Raw genomic sequence first — 18,291 nt, 5'->3', positions numbered from 1 at the left:
CGACATTTCAAATTTAATGAGAGTTTCGCGGAACTCTGAAGTGATCTCCGCGGAATCCCAGGATTTGAAATGCTGCACTAGCATATTTTTTTTTTTATATGTATTTCCATAGGCGTGCGCACGGGTAGTGCTGATTGGGCTTTAGCCCCACCTGAGATTTGTATATACCTGGATGGGTTGGTACCTTATGAAGATATGACTAAAAGTAGGTATATATAGCCTTTTTAGTTTTTAACCGTTTGTGTTTACCCGAGATACTAAAAACTTTTGTGTATGTATCTTACTATATAATTTAAAATAGAACACTCACTATTTCAAAAAGTGTAATTGTTTTTGAAAATATTTTTTACATAGTTTTAAGTCGCTTAAAAAACCACTTTGTTATTAAAAAATTATATTTTTAAATTTTTTTAAATTTTTTAATGATTACATGGAGTTTTAATTTCATATTCCAAAGCCGAATATTTTTCCAAGTATTAAAAAATCGAATTTAGTGAGAGTAGTTTATGCGTTATAAGTATTTAAAGTTTTGATGAGCGGAGTGGAGTGATACGGGGTTACCCCACGAAATGTATGTCCACTACTCCGCTGATATAAACTTTTATTTATAATAATAAATAAATATTAATGTTAATTAACAATACTGTTAATATTATATAATATTATATTTTGAACATTTTTGAATTGTTTTGTTAGATTATATTTGGTTAAAATTTTAAATCAATATTGACGAATTTTGTATGTGTGAAATAATGGAAACTAATTGTTTACATTTTCCAGTCACCAACAAAAGGGTCACTTAAAAGTTTGTAGTGAAAATTTTTATAATTTTTTTATTGTATGCCGGGGTGGGTGATCAGATTGAATTAAGCCATACCTGATTCAGAGGTTTGCGCACGCTTATGTGTATTTCCAATTAAGTTAGTTAATCCCCAGTATAATGCTACTGGGAATTTTCTTTCCTAGTGGGGTGTTTTTTTTCCGCAATTCTCGTCGGAATTTGACGATAGTGAAGTTATCCCCACCAACTCGTCCAATCGACTCCAAACCGGTGTCAATATTTTGCAAATTAATTGCAAATTGGGTATCGCAATTATATAGGCGATACCTTGGCACGTACATCGGGAAACCATATTTTCGGGAGTACGGGTGGTGTTGCAAACCGGTCTAAATCAATTTAAACATATTATTCATACCAAAACCAAATTTGCAATTATTTGCAATTAATTTGAAAAATATTGACACCAGTTTGAAGTCGATCGGACGAGTTGGTGGGGCTGACTAAATTTGGCAAAAAATTCCCCAAAATTACAATTTTGATTTGCAAATTCTAAAAATCAATTTGAAATTATTTGCAATTAATTTGCAAGATATTGACACGAGTTTTAAGTCTATCGGAGAGTTGGTGGGACTGAGTGAATTTAGCTCCACCAAACGAAAATTTCTTTTTGCGGCGTCTGTTTCAATTTTGCGAATATGTCAAAACCCAATTTGCAATTATTTGCAATTAATTTGCAAAATATTGACACCGGTTTGGAGTCGATTGGACGAGTTGGTGGGGATAACTTCACTATCGTCGGAATTTGTGGAGCTGTGGTGTAACTGCAGTATAAGTGACGGTTACCAAATCACCAAATTAACCAAATTCACCGTGAATTCTAATCTAACGAATTTTGATTTTCGATTATTTCATGGTGTCAAAAATTATAAATTCCGCCAAAATGTCAGTCTTATCTGTATTTTGATTTTTTAACATTTCCCTTATCATTCGTTGTGGCATATTTGATAATTAAGTGTGTCAACAAAAGTAAACAATAACATTAGTATATAAGAAATAAATTACATATTTTACTAAATGTACAATGTACTTACTACTTAGTTACTTACTACGTAGGTCGTAGGTAGTACAATAGTACTATCGTAGTGTCGTCGTCTGAAACAATTAAAAAATATCAATAAAAATTAATAATGCCTGTGGCTCCGTCTCTTTCACAGCGAATTATGATTAATTAGTCCTTACCAGTTTCATTTTATTTACACGTTACTGTATTTCATAATCAATTTTATATAATTTAACACACAACTTATAATGACTGACGATTTGTGCAATATTGATTCATGGGGTTTGCCTGACCAAATCGTAGAAGTAAATATTTTATACTTAAGAGGACGCCACACCAGCATATGTTTTAGAAATGTCGAAATGTACATCATAGACAAATTATTACGTTCGGTTGAACCAATTTTTTGTTATTAGCTTTAACATTTTAGTGAATTATTTTCGAATTTAAAAGTAAGAACATTATTGTTTCTACGTAAGATTTTTTTATGATATTTTATCTTTTAAGCATTATATGAGCATTATTATATTGAATATCTTGCATAACTACCTAACTTGAAAATTGAAATATCTATAAAAACCAGATGTACTAACACAGATAATGTTCTTACCTATGTTTCATAACATGTAAAATCACTCTTATATTAAAACTAACAACCCAAAATTGGTTCTTTTGAACTTCAATTTTCTATATTGTATAGTGTATATTAATTTTACCCACATTTTTAAGACGGAAACAACACACACACCAGTGGCATCCTTTTAATCATATTTGAATCGTTGTCTCTGATCATAAGCAGAGTATAACATAATATTTTATTTATTTTAGAACTATAAAAAACGAGGTATTGTGTCAATGTTTCCTTGGCAAGTGGAATGTCTAACTAGTGACGGGGTTTTGGACGGAAGAAATCTGGTGTACTCGGCACCTACGTCAGCTGGTTAAAATTTTATTCATTTAATATTTCACTTTTTTTCTAAGCTTAAGGCTATTCTTTTTATTTTATTATATTTTGGTAGTAGTTTATAACTTTTATAAAATAGATTTTATTAACAATTGTTTTAGGAAAAACTATGGTTGCCGAATTATTAACAATGCAGACAGTACTTGAAAGAGATAAAAAAGTTTTAATAATCCTTCCATTTGTATCAGTTGTACGAGAAAAAATGTTATATTTTCAAGTAAAATTTTTTTATTGAATTATTTTAACATTTGTATTAAATTAATAGTCAATAATGATTAATTATTTAATATAGGAACTATTTGAAGGAACAAACAAAAGAGTTGCTGGATTTATGGGCAGTTATACTCCGACTGGTGGTTTACGTTCTGTAAATGTTGCTATTGCTACTATTGAAAAAGCCAATGGCATAATAAATCGGTAAGCTTTATAGTAAAAATTAATGTTTATAAAATCAACGATAATGATTTTGATTTTAGCCTAATAGAGGAAGATGGACTGCAAGATGTCGGTTGTATAGTTGTAGATGAACTACATATGCTAGGTGATTCAAATAGAGGCTACCTACTAGAATTATTGCTAACAAAAATCAAGTACATGTCTAAAATGTAAGTTACTTATTAAAATCATATTTTGTTTGTTTATTTATCTATGTATATTTTTTCTTTAAAATATTTGATTACAGTAGAAGTAATTTATCGATTCAAATTGTTGGTATGTCTGCTACATTGCCAAATTTAGACATTCTTGCAAAATGGTTAGATGCTACATTATATCACACAGATTTTCGTCCAGTTCCTTTAAAGGAATATTTAAAAATTGGTAAAAATGTGTATAATGCCAACAATCTTTCTTTAAGTCATACAATTGAACCCAGTGTTGCGATTAAAGTAATGAACAATAAATTAAAAATTGTAGTTTAATCATACTATATTTTATACAAATATTTATGATTTTTTCTTTAGAATGATCCAGATGATGTAAAATATTTGTGTATTGATACAATTCTTCAAGGGTATTCAATATTAATATTCTGTTTTACAAAAAAATGGTGTGAATCTTTAGCTCTTGAAATTGCGTCTGAAATTAAACATTTAGGTATTTTTTTTTTTTAATACTTGAAAAATGATGGTAAAAATAAAATATTATCTTATAATTTGTATTAATTACAGGTGGAGATAATAAATCAAAAGTTGGAATTGATTTACGGAATCAATTAAATGGAGAAAGTCTAGGAGATGTATTGGAGCAGCTTAGGAGGTGTCCCGTTGGTCTTGAAACTGATTTAAGTAAAACCATATCATTTGGTGTTGCTTTTCATCATGCAGGTGATATTTTATTATATTTTCCTTGAAAAGACATCACACCCACATGTATTGTCTCTGTCTTACAAATGTACATCATAGCAATAATAACAGTTTAGTGCGGGACAACACTCATGTATTTTTGTTAACCAATTGATAAAAACACTACAACACAGATAATGTCCCCCTATGTGTTGTGGAATTTTGGTAATTCTACTATAAATACATTAGGAGTAAAAATGTCCCGCGCTAAACATTTTTTTCTATGTTGTACATTTGTAAGATGGAGACAACACATGGGGGTCACATGACTTCCTCTTAAACAGTTTTTACAAAATTTGTATTTACTGCTTTTTTAAGTTAATAATAATATGTTCAGACAGTGGTTGGTCTGTGAAGTGTGAATGTATTTTACATTTTTGGACTTGAAATCGTAGTAAAACAAAATAACATTTTCTTCAAACTTGACTGTTATTGTACTATAATTAATTTTTTATTTACTATTAATATTTAGGTAAGTGAAAAATGATGAACTTGCATAGTAAGTTTTAATATATTCATAATTTCATTTAGGTCTTACAATGGACGAAAGGGACATAATCGAAGGTGCATTCAAGCAAAATATAGTTAGAGTATTAATTGCCACATCAACTTTATCCTCTGGTGTAAATTTGCCTGCACGTAGAGTGATAGTAAGATCACCACATTGCCATGGATTTCCTATTGATATTTTACAGTATCGACAGATGATTGGACGCGCTGGTCGTATGGGTGTTGATACTGCTGGTTTGTTATTTTCGGGTTTGTTAATTTTTTTGTAGTTTTAAATATTTTATTTTTATTTTTATTTTAGGAGAAAGTTATTTAATATGTAATGAGAATGAACGGCGAATGGGTGAAGAAATAGCTACTCAAAACCTTCCTCCAATTAAAAGTTGTTTAGGCGTTGGAGATTTTTCTAGCTGTTTAAAACGAGCACTGTTGGAAGTGGTTGCCGGTTGCGTTGTTTGTACTACAGAAGAAGCTTTTGAGTATATTAAGTGTACATTACTTTATATATCAAATGGTGAAAACTGTAAGAATTCATCATAATAATTAAATGTCTTTACTTAGAAGTTTGATGTTGAATATTTTTTTAGTGAATGAATCTCCAATTAATGAGTGTCTAAAATTATTAATCGAACATCAATTTGTACGAGAAAATGACAATAAATTATCTCCCACCAATCTAGGTCAAGCGTGTCTTGCAGCATCTGTTACACCTGAAATTGGTCTAAAACTGATCAAAGAGTTAGATAGAGCAAGGCAAAATTTTGTCCTTGACTCTGAACTTCATTTACTTTATTTGGTAAGATGGATTATTTATATACATTTTTATATAGTTGTAAATAAAAATCAATATATCGTACTTTAGATTACACCGTATTCAGTAAGTGATCAAATTGGACATTTGGATTGGTTTAGAGTTCTTCATGTGTGGGAAAAGTTACCACATTCTATGCGCAAAGTTGGAGACATGATCGGTATTGAAGAGGGATTCATTGTTAAGGCTATGACTGGAACCAGTTTTAGTACATCTTCAGATGTATGTTATTCATTTAATTTTTAGAGAAAATTGTGAACAATCAAATGTATTTGTGATGTAGTTGACAAAAACTAAAAAGTTGTTCAAATATTTTAAGGGCGGGTTGCATAAAGAACAGTCTGTACATTTATTACCGGCCCTGTAATTTATTCATTCTATAAAGTTAATATTTGTGTTAAACTAAGCTAGTGTTGCATAAAGAAATATTAAATTATTGATAACCGCAATTACCAAATAAATTAAACCACCAATAACATTGATAACATCAATGATATTTTATTGATCTGTAAATTACCGAACCAAAATCCGATCTGTAGTTAACAGGTCCGGTAATCAATAATTTACAGAACCATTAGCACAATTGGGCGTTCAAGTAACACCCACTTTTATTAGAACTGTTAGCGGTTAACAGTTTAGTAAGTCGCTACAGGACATTTTTGAAACCTACCCTAAGTTTGCAGTATGTGTCATACAAAAATGTTGTACTAACCTATACTCCAATCACGTTAAGAAGGAACCTAGACGGCAACCAATTTATTTTGGTTGGTGGTCATACAACACTTATTTCCCCTCCTCCCCCACTGAGTGAACTATCTGTGTAGATAATCCACGCTCCTGCGTACAAAATCAGCAGTCAAGGTTCCTTCTTAACGAGAATAGAGCATAGTTAACATAAAATTTAAACTGGCATACTAGTTTAATTTTTAAATTTTTGAAAAATAATTAACTGATTGTTTTTGTATTTAGAAACATAAATTAGCTGTTCATAGAAGATTTTATACAACACTCTTACTACACGATTTAATAAATGAAATTCCCATTAATACTGTAGTTTCAAAGTATGGTACATCTAAAGGTCTTCTGCAAAGTCTCCAGCAATCATCTTCTACTTTTGCAGGTAAGATTTATTATAATGTTTTAATTTTGTAGGTTTTATTTTATTTTATTCTGTTTAGGCATGGTAACACAGTTCTGTAAAAGACTTGGTTGGTCATCCTTAGAATTATTAATATCACAGTTTTCTGAAAGACTACAGTTTGGTGTACAGAGACAACTTGTTGAGTTATTACGATTGGACTGTTTGAACTCTATCACTGCCCGAACATTGTATAATGCAGGAATACAAAACATTCCTGAACTAGCATTAGCCGATTTGCGATTAGTGCAGCGTACCCTTACCAAGGCGATTCCATATCAAAGGTAAGCATAATTAAATAGCTTATGACTACATTTAAAACTTAAAATTCATTTTTAGTAATACAAATAATAATAATACCAATGATGAGGACAAACGAAAGAACATTTGGTTGGCTGGACGTTTTGCTCTTAATGAAAAAGAAGCTGCTATATTTATCATAAATGAAGCAAGGCATCTTTTAAAAGTAAGATTCAATGTATAGTGTACTAAATAAAATGTTTACACGTACATTTTGGTTTTATGATTTGAACCATTAATAGAAATATAACTTCAATGAAATATTTAGGCTTTAGAGGATGTCTCAGTAATTCACCAGTATAATATGCTGTACAGTGTACATAAGTCTTAAAAGTGCGTAGTCAGTCTTGTAAAAAAGTACTTTTTAAAAGTATTTGAGTATAGATAGTCATGTCCAAAGTTCAAATAAATAAACAAAATAAATCCAGTTGTTATTGTTACATACTCTCTCCATCTATTAGCAAGACATCAAACAAATAGTTGAGGTGAGGTGGAATCGATAGAAACGTATGTGCAATTGATATTGACAACATTGTAGAATTACATAATTATAATTTAATACATTGAAGTTTAATTGTTCTTGGTTCAGATGTACAACATATTATATTATACATATTATACAGTATACACTATAGTGCGTAACCTAAAAAATTAACATTCGGCCATTTTAATTTAGTTTGTTAGTTTAAATATTAGAGTGAATACTGAATTTACTATTATTACAAAATACTAGGTTTGGTGAAGCTGTTTTTTTTTGTATTTTAGTTTTTTAAGTGAGTTATGAATATTTTGAAATTGCGATATTTTATATAAATAATATTATTATAACAAGCTTTAAAATAAAAGTGTTAAAGCTAATGAAGCCATATAAGAAAGGCTGAATATAAATTTGTTGTTACTCTCCTGTAAGATAAAGAAAAGATATGTGAGTGTGGCTCGATCCTCTTTGGTTTTTACTGAATAAATTGTTAAACAATATTAATTTTTAATATATGTTTTATAATATATATTAACATTATTTATTAATTAATTAGTTTTTTTTATATTATAGAGAGAACTTGGTCTTAAATCAGCAAGTTGGGTCGAAGGTAATAATGAAGAAGAAGATTTAGATACGACTGTGAAGATACGTCCTACGTCAAGAGATGTTACTGTCATTGAAAATAGTCAAGAAAGCAACAAATCAATGAAATCTTTGGTAAATGTTTCTGTTCAAAATTTATCAAGTTCATCAAAAAGTGTTGAATTATTTGCTGAATCTGATTGTGAAAATGCTAAAATAGAAGAAGTAACTAATAAAGATTATAAGCGAGAAAGTTTGGATCTTTTTGAAGGGTCTTTTGAACATACTAAATTTAGTATTACTGTAAACGTTAGTCAAAAATATAACTCAGGTAATCTTAGTAACAAATCAATAAGTGATTCATATTTAGCCGAGTTAATTAACATCAAAACACCTAAAGAACTAGAAGAGAAATGGGATTGTAATATCGGAGGAGAAATTATTTTGGAAATGAGTCAAAGAGATTTTGGGTCCAAAAAACGAAAAAGAGAAGAAGACTATCAAACAGAAAATGGTTGTTTAAATGATATTTTTATAGAACCTCAACCAAAATATAAAAAAATTTATGAACCCTCAACAAGTCTCTGTAAACCTCCTGAGATAAGTAATTCTTTTGAAAGCACAATGTTTCCAGATTCAATAAGGATTGACACACAACTTGATCAACTACTGAATGGAAATGGCAAAACGAATACAACTATGAACATAATATCTAAAGAAATGAGTGAAAGTGTAATGCAATTGGCATTTCAAGATTCTTTTAATTCAATGTCAAATACGATAATATCGCCAAAGAAAAGTAATGTTGTTGTCATGACGTGTAAAGATTTAACTATATCCGACACTGAAGACATGATTGCAGGTTCCCAAGACACTTCATCCAGTGGACCATCTCCTCACAAGTATGATTATGTGCTAGATCCGTGGGTGTAACCAGGCCTTTTAGTTGGGAGGCTGGAGTTCAGACATTTTTTGATAGCAAAATAAGATATTACGATGCCACATTTTCACAATTCACTCTAAATGAACAAAAGTTGATCACTACTCAACTTTGTTCATTGTTCAATGTAGATGATAATTTTTAATGATTTCACGTTTATATTGTTCATTTTTTATTGACGCCAAATGATTCATCTTAAATGATCATCAAAAGTTAACCATCATAGCATAACATAGTCCTCATACAAATATAATACAATTGTATTAAATATTTTCCTTTTTTTGGGTTAATATTAATCATAATAGGTATTTTAAAAAATTAAGTTTAATACTATAAAATGAGTGGACTTACCTCCCCCCCTCCCTACAAGTTACATCTATGACTAGTGACTAGTTATTCAATTTTCTAAATCTTTATACGTCTATTTATCTATTTCTTATTTTTTTAGAGAGTCTCCAATTAAACCTGATGCTTCAAAATTTGATACATGGGCATATAAAACTAAACTTGTGGAAAATATTGATTTGTTTGCCCGAGATTACTTTCCAGATATTAAGCGCAGAAAAGAAATATCATTAGCTTTGAATGTATGTACAGAAATTAACATAGAACAGAAAATTGGTGCTAGAATTGTAAGACGAAGTTTAGAAAATAATAAAAATACAAAATTATTCAAATTTAATAACCAAGTATTAAAAGCATTTGCTATTACGTGGTACAAACAAACTGTTGTACATTATGTAGATTTCAATAAGACTGGTATGTTTCTTTTTATTGTTAAATAATCTTATTTAACCATAAAAATGCCTTTATTTTTTTTTTATAATAGGTCCATCTGGTGTAAGTCTATTGAAAAAGCTGTTGTCCAATAAAAATTTAACTGTCAACATAACTGATGCTAAATTAAATTACAAAATTATCTCTCAATGTTGCAATATTAAACCTGTTTGCAAATTCAGAGACCCTTTTGTAGCTGATTGGCTAATAAACGGTCAACCAAAAAATTCATTAAATAACTTGGTAATTTGTATACACTATATATTCATATACTATTTATTATTTTTATTAATTAAAATTGTTCTGTTTATCTATAAATATATTCATAATTGAATTCTATTAATCAAAAAATTCTGTTAGGTTCAATGGAATTTAAACTTTCAAGGAAAAATACAAACTAATGATGCAGTTTTTAATGCATTTATCACTCTTAAATTAATGTCAACTTTAAGACAGCAACTTAAACAAATATATATTTACAAAACATTCAAAGGTAAAATTATTTACATCAAGAAGTTCACATCAGAAAATATTTTTTATTTTTGCAATAATAATTATTTATTAATTAACTATTAGATATAGAGATGCCTATACAAATTATTTTGGCAAAAATGGAACTGTATGGTTTTGGTCTAAACAAAGAACATTTGGTAGAGTTAAATGATACAGTAAATAAGCTAATGGCCAACATTTCTGAACAAGGTTTTGAACAATCTGGAACCAGGTTTAACATGCAATCCACATTAGAATGGGCCAAAGTAAGTGTAAAAGTTATTTTCTTTAACAATAGATTTCAATATTTAGATTTTATTGACTAGGTAAAAAAAAAATTGAAGTTAACTGATAGTTCTTCACATATACTGGTTGAATTGGTCAAAAATTGGCGAAAATTAAGCTGTCTTAGAAACACTGTAAGTATAGTAAACTTAAATATTTTGAAAGCAGTTACTTATTAATTTTTCATTTTGTAGCATATCAATATGTATTTAACAATACAGAATGATCGTGTTCATTGTGACAGCAATACATATTCGAATACAGGTAGAATAAGTATGCATGAACCCAATTTACAAAATATACCTAAAGACTATGTCATTGAGAATGATATTCTAAGTTTGAGATCAGCGTTTGTGCCAAAGTCAGGTCAGTTTCATTGATATTATTATTGGATATTAATTATTTTTATTATAAATTGTTAATAAGTAACTTTCACATAGAAACTCACACAACAAGCGTAGCACGATTAAAATTATCAACTTTTTTGCTCAACCTATGCTTTGTATTAATGGTAGCTGCTAATTATGTTGTGTGCATAACAAATTTGGTATAATTGGAAAATTGATTATATTATGTTGTTTTTGAGATTTTCTAATAATTTATTTATTAGGTTCCTGACTCATTTAGTTTATACTTATTTTGATATGTTTTTATTAAGGATACAATAAATTATTTCAATATTATTAATAGTGAACAGTAACCAATTATTATACAATACAATAATCTATATTCCAATTTTAGTCTAATGAACTATCTTGTTAGTTATGTTTTTTTTTATAAAATATCTTATAAAAATTAATGATATCAGGTCATCAGGAGTGCTCAACCACCGACCGCAAAAGTATTAAATAAAAATTGTAAAATTAAAAAATAATTAATTTATACATTTATCCAAAAATTTAATACGTGTAAAATAAAATATAAATGGATATTTCTTCATTTCCTATTGCTTATTGTTAATTAAATACGTTGATAATCAGACATGGACATGTATCGCCGTATCCTCTTTGTTACCTACATCGTTTAGTAATAGAAATAATATTAAATATTACCATATTTATTGCACGAACACTAAGTTAACATTATACATTAGTACATTACAAATATCAATTTAGTTCTATAAACTAAAGTCTTAGAGGAAACTTTAAAATTCTTGGCATGCCTTAAGAAAAATTGGTTAATCCCCACCATAGGCGTGCACAGACATGCTAAGTCAATAAAGATTAAGAAACCTGAACTCCAATGAAAGAAACAATTAAAATGTTACATACTTTAATTTACCTACTCATAATCACCCACTATTTAAGGCATAAATCATTCATATGATAAAAAACAGATACATATTTTTCAAAAATTAAATAAGAAATATTTTAATTGTCAACACAGTCTTAAATACAATTCCGCAATCTGTAATGGTAATATGTTATCAATTTTATTTTTAAAGACATTTAATTTATTATTATATAAAATTATCATTGGGTATCAACTATTAATGTTATTTTTCACCTACCTATTTAATGTTTTATGATTTAAAAAATCAAAAATCGTGATGTTTAGATCATGTATTACTATGTATACAAATTTCGGTAGGTGTCGCAGGGTGGGCCACGGCTCCTTCGGCCCCCCCTGTGCGCATGCTTATGATCCCCACTGCAGTACATAATTAATCGCAAGATATATTATTATATCTATTTATTTTTTTTTTTAACTCATATAATAAATTTCTTCACATTATTATTGGTTTTGTTGAAAATTAAATGTTTGGCCCAAAACTACCACTAGATAATATACAGTGTTGAAAAAAAAGTTGTGAAAATTAGTGAAAATGCTGTTTCCATTTGTCATTAATTAATTTATATATTAATCTATACAAATCGTAATTAATGTTGCACATATTAAAAATATTAAAACAACAAAATTAATTTTGGAATTTAAATGTTATAGATCAAACTTTGGTATCCGTAGATTTTTGTCAAATTGAACTACGCGTACTCGCTCATTTATCTAAAGACTCAATATTGTTATCAGCTCTCACATCTCCCGGTGATGTTTTTATAAATTTATCTTCTAAATGGCATAATATACCAGAGATTGAGGTTTGTGTAAATGTATATTTGTATTTCTTACATTATATGTTACGTGTTATATATATATTCTTATTTTGTGTGTTCAGGTATGTGATGAACTTAGGCAAAAAACCAAACAAGTTTGCTATGGTATGTTGTACGGCATGGGTGCAGTAACTCTAAGTGAAACTTTGAATATTACACAAGATGAAGCTCATAAACTAATATCAGAATTCAAAAGAACATTTCCTGGTGTCAACAAATATTTTAATGAATGTGTATTACAGTGCAGGTCAATGGGGTTGGTGAAGACATTGAGTGGACGAATCAGACATTTCCCAGATATAAACAGTGAAGTATCAAAGATCAAATGTATGTTTTTATTCTTTTAGTCTTGTATTTGCAAAATAATAAAATATATTTTATCATTATTGTTATGATACGTTATTATTAGCTCAAGTGGAACGTCAAGCAATTAATACAATTATTCAAGGAAGTGCTGCCGACGTTACAAAAATGGCAATGATTAAAGTTGATAAAATTATCAACCAAGGTGTTCTCAATACACGTGTACATTTAGTTATGCATTTGCACGATGAACTAATTTTTGATGTTAGTATTATATTCACATTTCACATTGTATTAATAATACTTCTCTTGTTTTATAAATGTATTCAACTATTAAGTTATTGAACTATTCTGTAACGTTTTCAGGTTGAAAATACAATTCTTGATGAAGCTTGTTCAACAATTATTAAAACAATGGAAACTGCAGTTAATTTATGCGTACCTTTGCCAGTAAAATTGAGAAAGGGTTCTTCATGGGGTGATTTAAAATAATGATCTCATTTTACAGTTTATTATTGTCAACTATTTTAACTAACACAAATATTTATTTATTTGTTTTTATTCGATAAAAAAAAATAAATATATATTATGTCTATTAGTCTAAAAATTTAATTATCTCGGAAATAATTTTTTTTAACACATTGATTTTGTTAACTTATTTTAGTTATTTTATCATTTTTATTACTTTCACTGTGTAATTTATGTTTAAATTAGTGTCATATTTTGCATGCTTTTAAATCATCGAAACACTTTTTAGTTGGACTGATTTAATTATTATTAAATAATATTTATTTTTATATTTAAAAACAATTTTTTTTATCAAATATTTAGTTACAATTGATTTTTATATTATTGAATTAGCCAAAATCATTATTGTGTGTTAATGTTAACTAGTCTTTAAAAAATCTTATTCTTTTGAAAGATTGTATTATCTGTGTATTATTTTTAATACAATTTTATTTAAATGATAATATTCATAGGGTTTTTAAAATATTTTTTAATATTTTAATCGGGATGTAAAGTATATAACTTATGTAATACTTATTTTAGAATATTAAATATTGTGTATAGATTTTATTTTATTAAATTATTATTAGTATTTTAATTTAACAATATTTTTTTGGGAGGACGGAGTAGCCGAGCTGACTACAGCGTTGGTTCCGACCAGGGCTTGAAACCAAAAATATTTTTTTCGATTTCGGGTTAGGTTAGGTTAGGTTAGGTTATTCCCTATTTTCCTTAATTTTTTATTTGGTTTTCCCGGTGCTTTTGAAAACTACTGGTAATTTTAAATGTTGACCTCCCCAATGTACCATTGAACAAGATACTGAAGTTGAAAATCGAAGCATTATTTCGACTACTTATTATTGTACACTGCAGATACAAATAAAAATACTCACATCATTGTAAAATCAATACACTCATCGTACCGCTCAGAATCTAAAATTTACATTAGTAAGAAGAGAACGCAAAAAGATTTGCAAATATAAGACGTAATAACAACATTTATAATTTGTAAAAATGATCCAAGTATAAATGTGTAAATACCTACTAGATTCAATATAACAAGTATTTTATATTTTTGCAAAACCATTTATAAAGGCTATTATCCTTATTACTTAATATTATAAGCTATAAACAATTAAATAACTGAAAAAGTTGGAAAGTACCTACTGGCTAGGTACCTACTTGTTAAAATTTTGAATTATGTAACCTACCTATGTCAACATTAAATAATATAATATGCACTGAATAATTTATGGTGAAAAGAGGGTCTTCTTATATTTTAGGTTACAGAAGTATGTGTATCATAGGGCACTTTTTAAGTACCTAGTACAAAAGTCTCAAGAATTTGGAAATACGGTGTTTAAGTATATTTAAAAAATCCGAATATCAGTATTTGAATAAAAAATAAATTGAACGAAATAATGCGAGTGATCATGCTTAGTGTATCACCCTGTGTGGCTGTATAACGCGACTATATCACAGCGTTGTTTTTAAGACGAATGGAAAATCATCCTGTAACTTGTAAGGCTGTATGCATAAGTAAGTAACTACTCGTATTATACGCTGAGAAATGGGAATGGAGAAGTATTTAGAGGGCTTGGATGCGATCGCCCTGAGCGGTACATTTATTTTGCGTTTATAATTGTTAACAAATATTGTAAACTTGTTGGAAAACCTTTTTTATCTTGTTCTTATGCACCGATTAGATCTTTGTAACCTGAGGGCTGAGATCATGGTCTTACAAGACCGTGGCTGTGATTAAATTCGTTTTTAATAAAATATGTTTACTTTTCCATAAGTTGAATTTTTTTTTTTCAGTTTGTCTATTTCACTTTATACCTAATATAGTACCTAACATGGCGATATGGCATTGTAGGTACCTATACAATATTAATCGTGATTGACATTTATAATAATAAAGGGAGGAGAGAGAATAAGCCCCGAGCCGTGAAAATAATGATACGTCTCTAGTGAATGATGACTGATGAATGATGATAATAATATTATCATTGCAGTTGCCCCCAAATTAATGAAAACAAACAATAATAATCAAACAACACGCTTTCCATTTCAATGAGACGAGTCTATAGACAGGTAGGCAGTGGCATAGTTATGATTTGGTTCTGGGGGGGGGGATATTTAATTAATTGAATAAACGTAAAGTGGAGGCCAAAGCCCCCCACACCTCCCTAACAGGTTTTTTTTTTAAACATAATTCTATACACAGTTACATTAATACAAAAATTTTATTTCCATAAATTTTATAATTTATAAAATAAAATCCAATATCCTAGGTTTTTTGGCTAACTCGTTTATTATCTCCTCTGTGTCAATGTGTACGTTTTTGTGGACAGCCAACATAGTTAATCCATTCAATCGATCCTGTTTAATAACAAATAAGGATTATTAATTAATTATTATGAAAATGTAATGACAATCGTTTTATGACAATGAATAAAAAGTTAATGATTTTTAGTCTTACTTCAGACATGGTATTTCTTAAATATGTTTTTATTCTTTTTAGGGATGAAAACATCCGCTCAGGTGTTGTAGTGGATACAGACAATGTACATAAAATTTTGATTAATATAAATATATTAGGAAATAGATTAGCATCACATTCAATAAGCGCTTGAAGAGCTGATTTTGATACAGTATAAGATGATCTGCTTAGTTTGTGCCTCCACAACTTTAGCTCAACCAGTAAAATATCTAAGTTTTCCACATCTGGTTGGTAAAATTCAACCAATTTCTTAAATGAAGTTTCTTCAACTTCAGTCAAAATTACATTGGAAGAAAATAAACTCTCAAACCCTAAAAATGTAAAACAATTTCAAATACACTAATAAATAATATTTGTTAATATTACTATATAATATTATATTATTAAACTACCTTTGAAAATGTCTGAGTGTGCCAAAAATCTATTTTCCAATTCAGTTATGAAATAATCAACATATGGTATAAAAACAGTTATTTTGTAGTAAGTTTCCGCATCCATTTTTTGATCAGACAATGGATTTGCTCGATTTGTTTGTCTTTTATTTAACCGTTTGACTGTCAACTCAATATCCATTTTAACAGCCATTGCCTATTTTTTTTTTTTAAATGTTTATATAAATAACTAGTATATACTTAACATATATTTGTGTAATTTTTTTAACCTTTGCTTGTAGGAATATTTTGTTGAACTCGTTATCATATTCGCTTCTCATAGATTTCAATTCTGAAACAATGTCTTTTGTCAGGTCAACTGCTTCCTTTAAATCAATCCTTTCTTTTTGTAATTGCTTACATAAAGGAAGACCAAATGAAAACAACAGCTAAATACATAAGAAATTACATTTTTACCTATAGATACTTGTTTTAATTTCAATATTTATAAAAAAAAAAAATACCTTAACAACATAGACTGACACTATAAACTCAGAATCCATAGCTTTAAGTAGTAAATTTGCATCTGTAGTAAATTGAATTTCTTTGTATGAATAAACCTACATCATTTTTGTGATATTGCTGTATGTTCAAGGGTTCTTCAATCTTTTATATAAATACACATAAGGCAATAAGCTATAAGCATATTATAAAATGTATAATAAATTAATAACTAAACTTACATGAATTGGAACTTGAGATGGGAGACCACGACCATCACTATCCTCAATTGAAGTTAACTCAGTGGATTCAATTAAATAGAACAAATTGATATAATTATAACTTATATAAATAATATTACTAAAAGTTAATTTTTAAATGTAACACTGATCTTACCTCATCTTCGTTTACTTCGTCAGCTTTTGATTTTTTTACAAAAAAAGAAAGAATAGTATTCTTTCTTTTGTTAATCTCATGCTCATTAGTGATATTCATACTAAAATACTAAATGTGTAGGCGTGTAGCATCACTGCACCAGTTATGGAAATATAAATTTTAACATAAACAGTCACAGAGGCGTCAACAATTAGAAAACTATGTAAAACTATTAACTATAATATTACGTGTGTAGTAAAAGACGTCGTCACTCGTCACATCAAACAACGGTCGTTTTGCGTCAGTGGTTATCAGTTTATCATCACAATTATTACGTATCGAAAAAACCACAGATGTCTATAAATAGAAATTTGTATTTGTAGGAAAAACACTTGGTTAATCTATGGTGTTGCGTTTCACGTACTATGATTGTATGAATCATGAACTAAGATAGATTATCTTAGTTCATGGTATGAATGTATCATGAATGATAATATGATAGGCGAAATATATAATTTGAGAGCCAAGATAAGGACATGGTGGATTAAATCCGTAATTATAATATATTATATTATATTATTATAATATATATTTTATATGTCAATACATTAAACATTTAAAAAAAAAAAGGCTCTGGGGGGGGGATCTATCCCCATCATCACCCCCCATAACTACGCCACTGTAGGTAGGTAGGTAGGTAGGTACCTATATTAAATATTTTATGATATCTCCTGAATAATATGGTGAATATACGAATATTTACATTCGGATAGTCTTATGGCACAGACAAATAAATTACTACGACGTGTTGATAATCTTTAGTGTAAGACATAGGTAAGTAATATTATAATTTATAACATTCGGTTTATTAGAATATTCTATAGCGATAAATATTTCAGTACCCCCAGTGCTCGAAGTGTGGGGGGGATGGAGGGATGGCATCCCTCTACTTTTTTGTTAGATGAAGAATAGAAGAATGTTATGATGATATCAGGAAATCTGAATTGTAAGGCATCCCTAGCTTCACTTATCTTGAGCCATTTCGACCATTGAGTACCCTATATCGTGTGTGCGTGTGCAGCAGGAACCAATGATATAGGTATATAGTAGGTACAGTGGCGTACTATCCAGCATTTTTTTCGTGGGGAGGGGTTAA

General features: G+C 28.8%; 2 protein-coding genes across 3 annotated transcripts; one reads left to right on the top strand and one right to left on the bottom strand.

Moving 5' to 3' along the window:
- Nucleotides 1–1,808: 1,808 nt before the first annotated feature.
- On the top strand, nt 1,809–14,422 carry LOC132943366 (DNA polymerase theta-like). Of its 2 annotated transcripts, XM_061012333.1 has the most exons (26): nt 1,809–2,146; nt 2,670–2,781; nt 2,907–3,022; nt 3,098–3,222; nt 3,282–3,410; nt 3,488–3,692; nt 3,768–3,900; nt 3,975–4,130; nt 4,680–4,892; nt 4,960–5,181; nt 5,246–5,454; nt 5,521–5,691; nt 6,439–6,589; nt 6,648–6,891; nt 6,947–7,073; nt 7,959–8,872; nt 9,359–9,669; nt 9,740–9,930; nt 10,048–10,180; nt 10,264–10,445; nt 10,506–10,598; nt 10,659–10,830; nt 12,409–12,560; nt 12,638–12,902; nt 12,985–13,142; nt 13,245–14,422. In XM_061012333.1, the coding sequence occupies exons 1-26, from the start codon at nt 2,090–2,092 to the stop codon at nt 13,368–13,370; spliced, it is 5,067 nt and encodes a 1,688-aa protein (XP_060868316.1). In that variant the 5' UTR covers nt 1,809–2,089; the 3' UTR covers nt 13,371–14,422. The 2 variants fall into 2 exon arrangements, 1 of the variants encoding a protein (XP_060868316.1); XR_009664341.1 differs by lacking the exons at nt 12,409–12,560; nt 12,638–12,902; nt 12,985–13,142; nt 13,245–14,422 and having other exon boundaries at nt 10,492–10,598; nt 10,659–10,673.
- A 1,231-nt stretch (nt 14,423–15,653) lies between these two features.
- On the bottom strand, nt 15,654–17,367 carry LOC132942765 (52 kDa repressor of the inhibitor of the protein kinase-like). The gene is made up of 6 exons (XM_061011403.1): nt 17,003–17,367; nt 16,784–16,925; nt 16,550–16,708; nt 16,281–16,476; nt 15,868–16,199; nt 15,654–15,767 (listed from the first exon to the last, which is right to left on the bottom strand). Exons 2-6 carry the CDS (start codon nt 16,820–16,822, stop codon nt 15,654–15,656), a joined length of 840 nt encoding a protein of 279 aa, XP_060867386.1. The 5' UTR covers nt 16,823–16,925; nt 17,003–17,367.
- Between the last annotated feature and the right edge of the window lie 924 nt (nt 17,368–18,291).

The sequence above is a fragment of the Metopolophium dirhodum genome, chromosome 4, assembly GCF_019925205.1.
Source record: "Metopolophium dirhodum isolate CAU chromosome 4, ASM1992520v1, whole genome shotgun sequence".
NCBI lineage: Eukaryota > Metazoa > Arthropoda > Insecta > Hemiptera > Aphididae > Metopolophium > Metopolophium dirhodum.
Note: the sequence above shows the minus strand (reverse complement) of the source record. Positions and strands in the feature narration are given on the sequence as shown.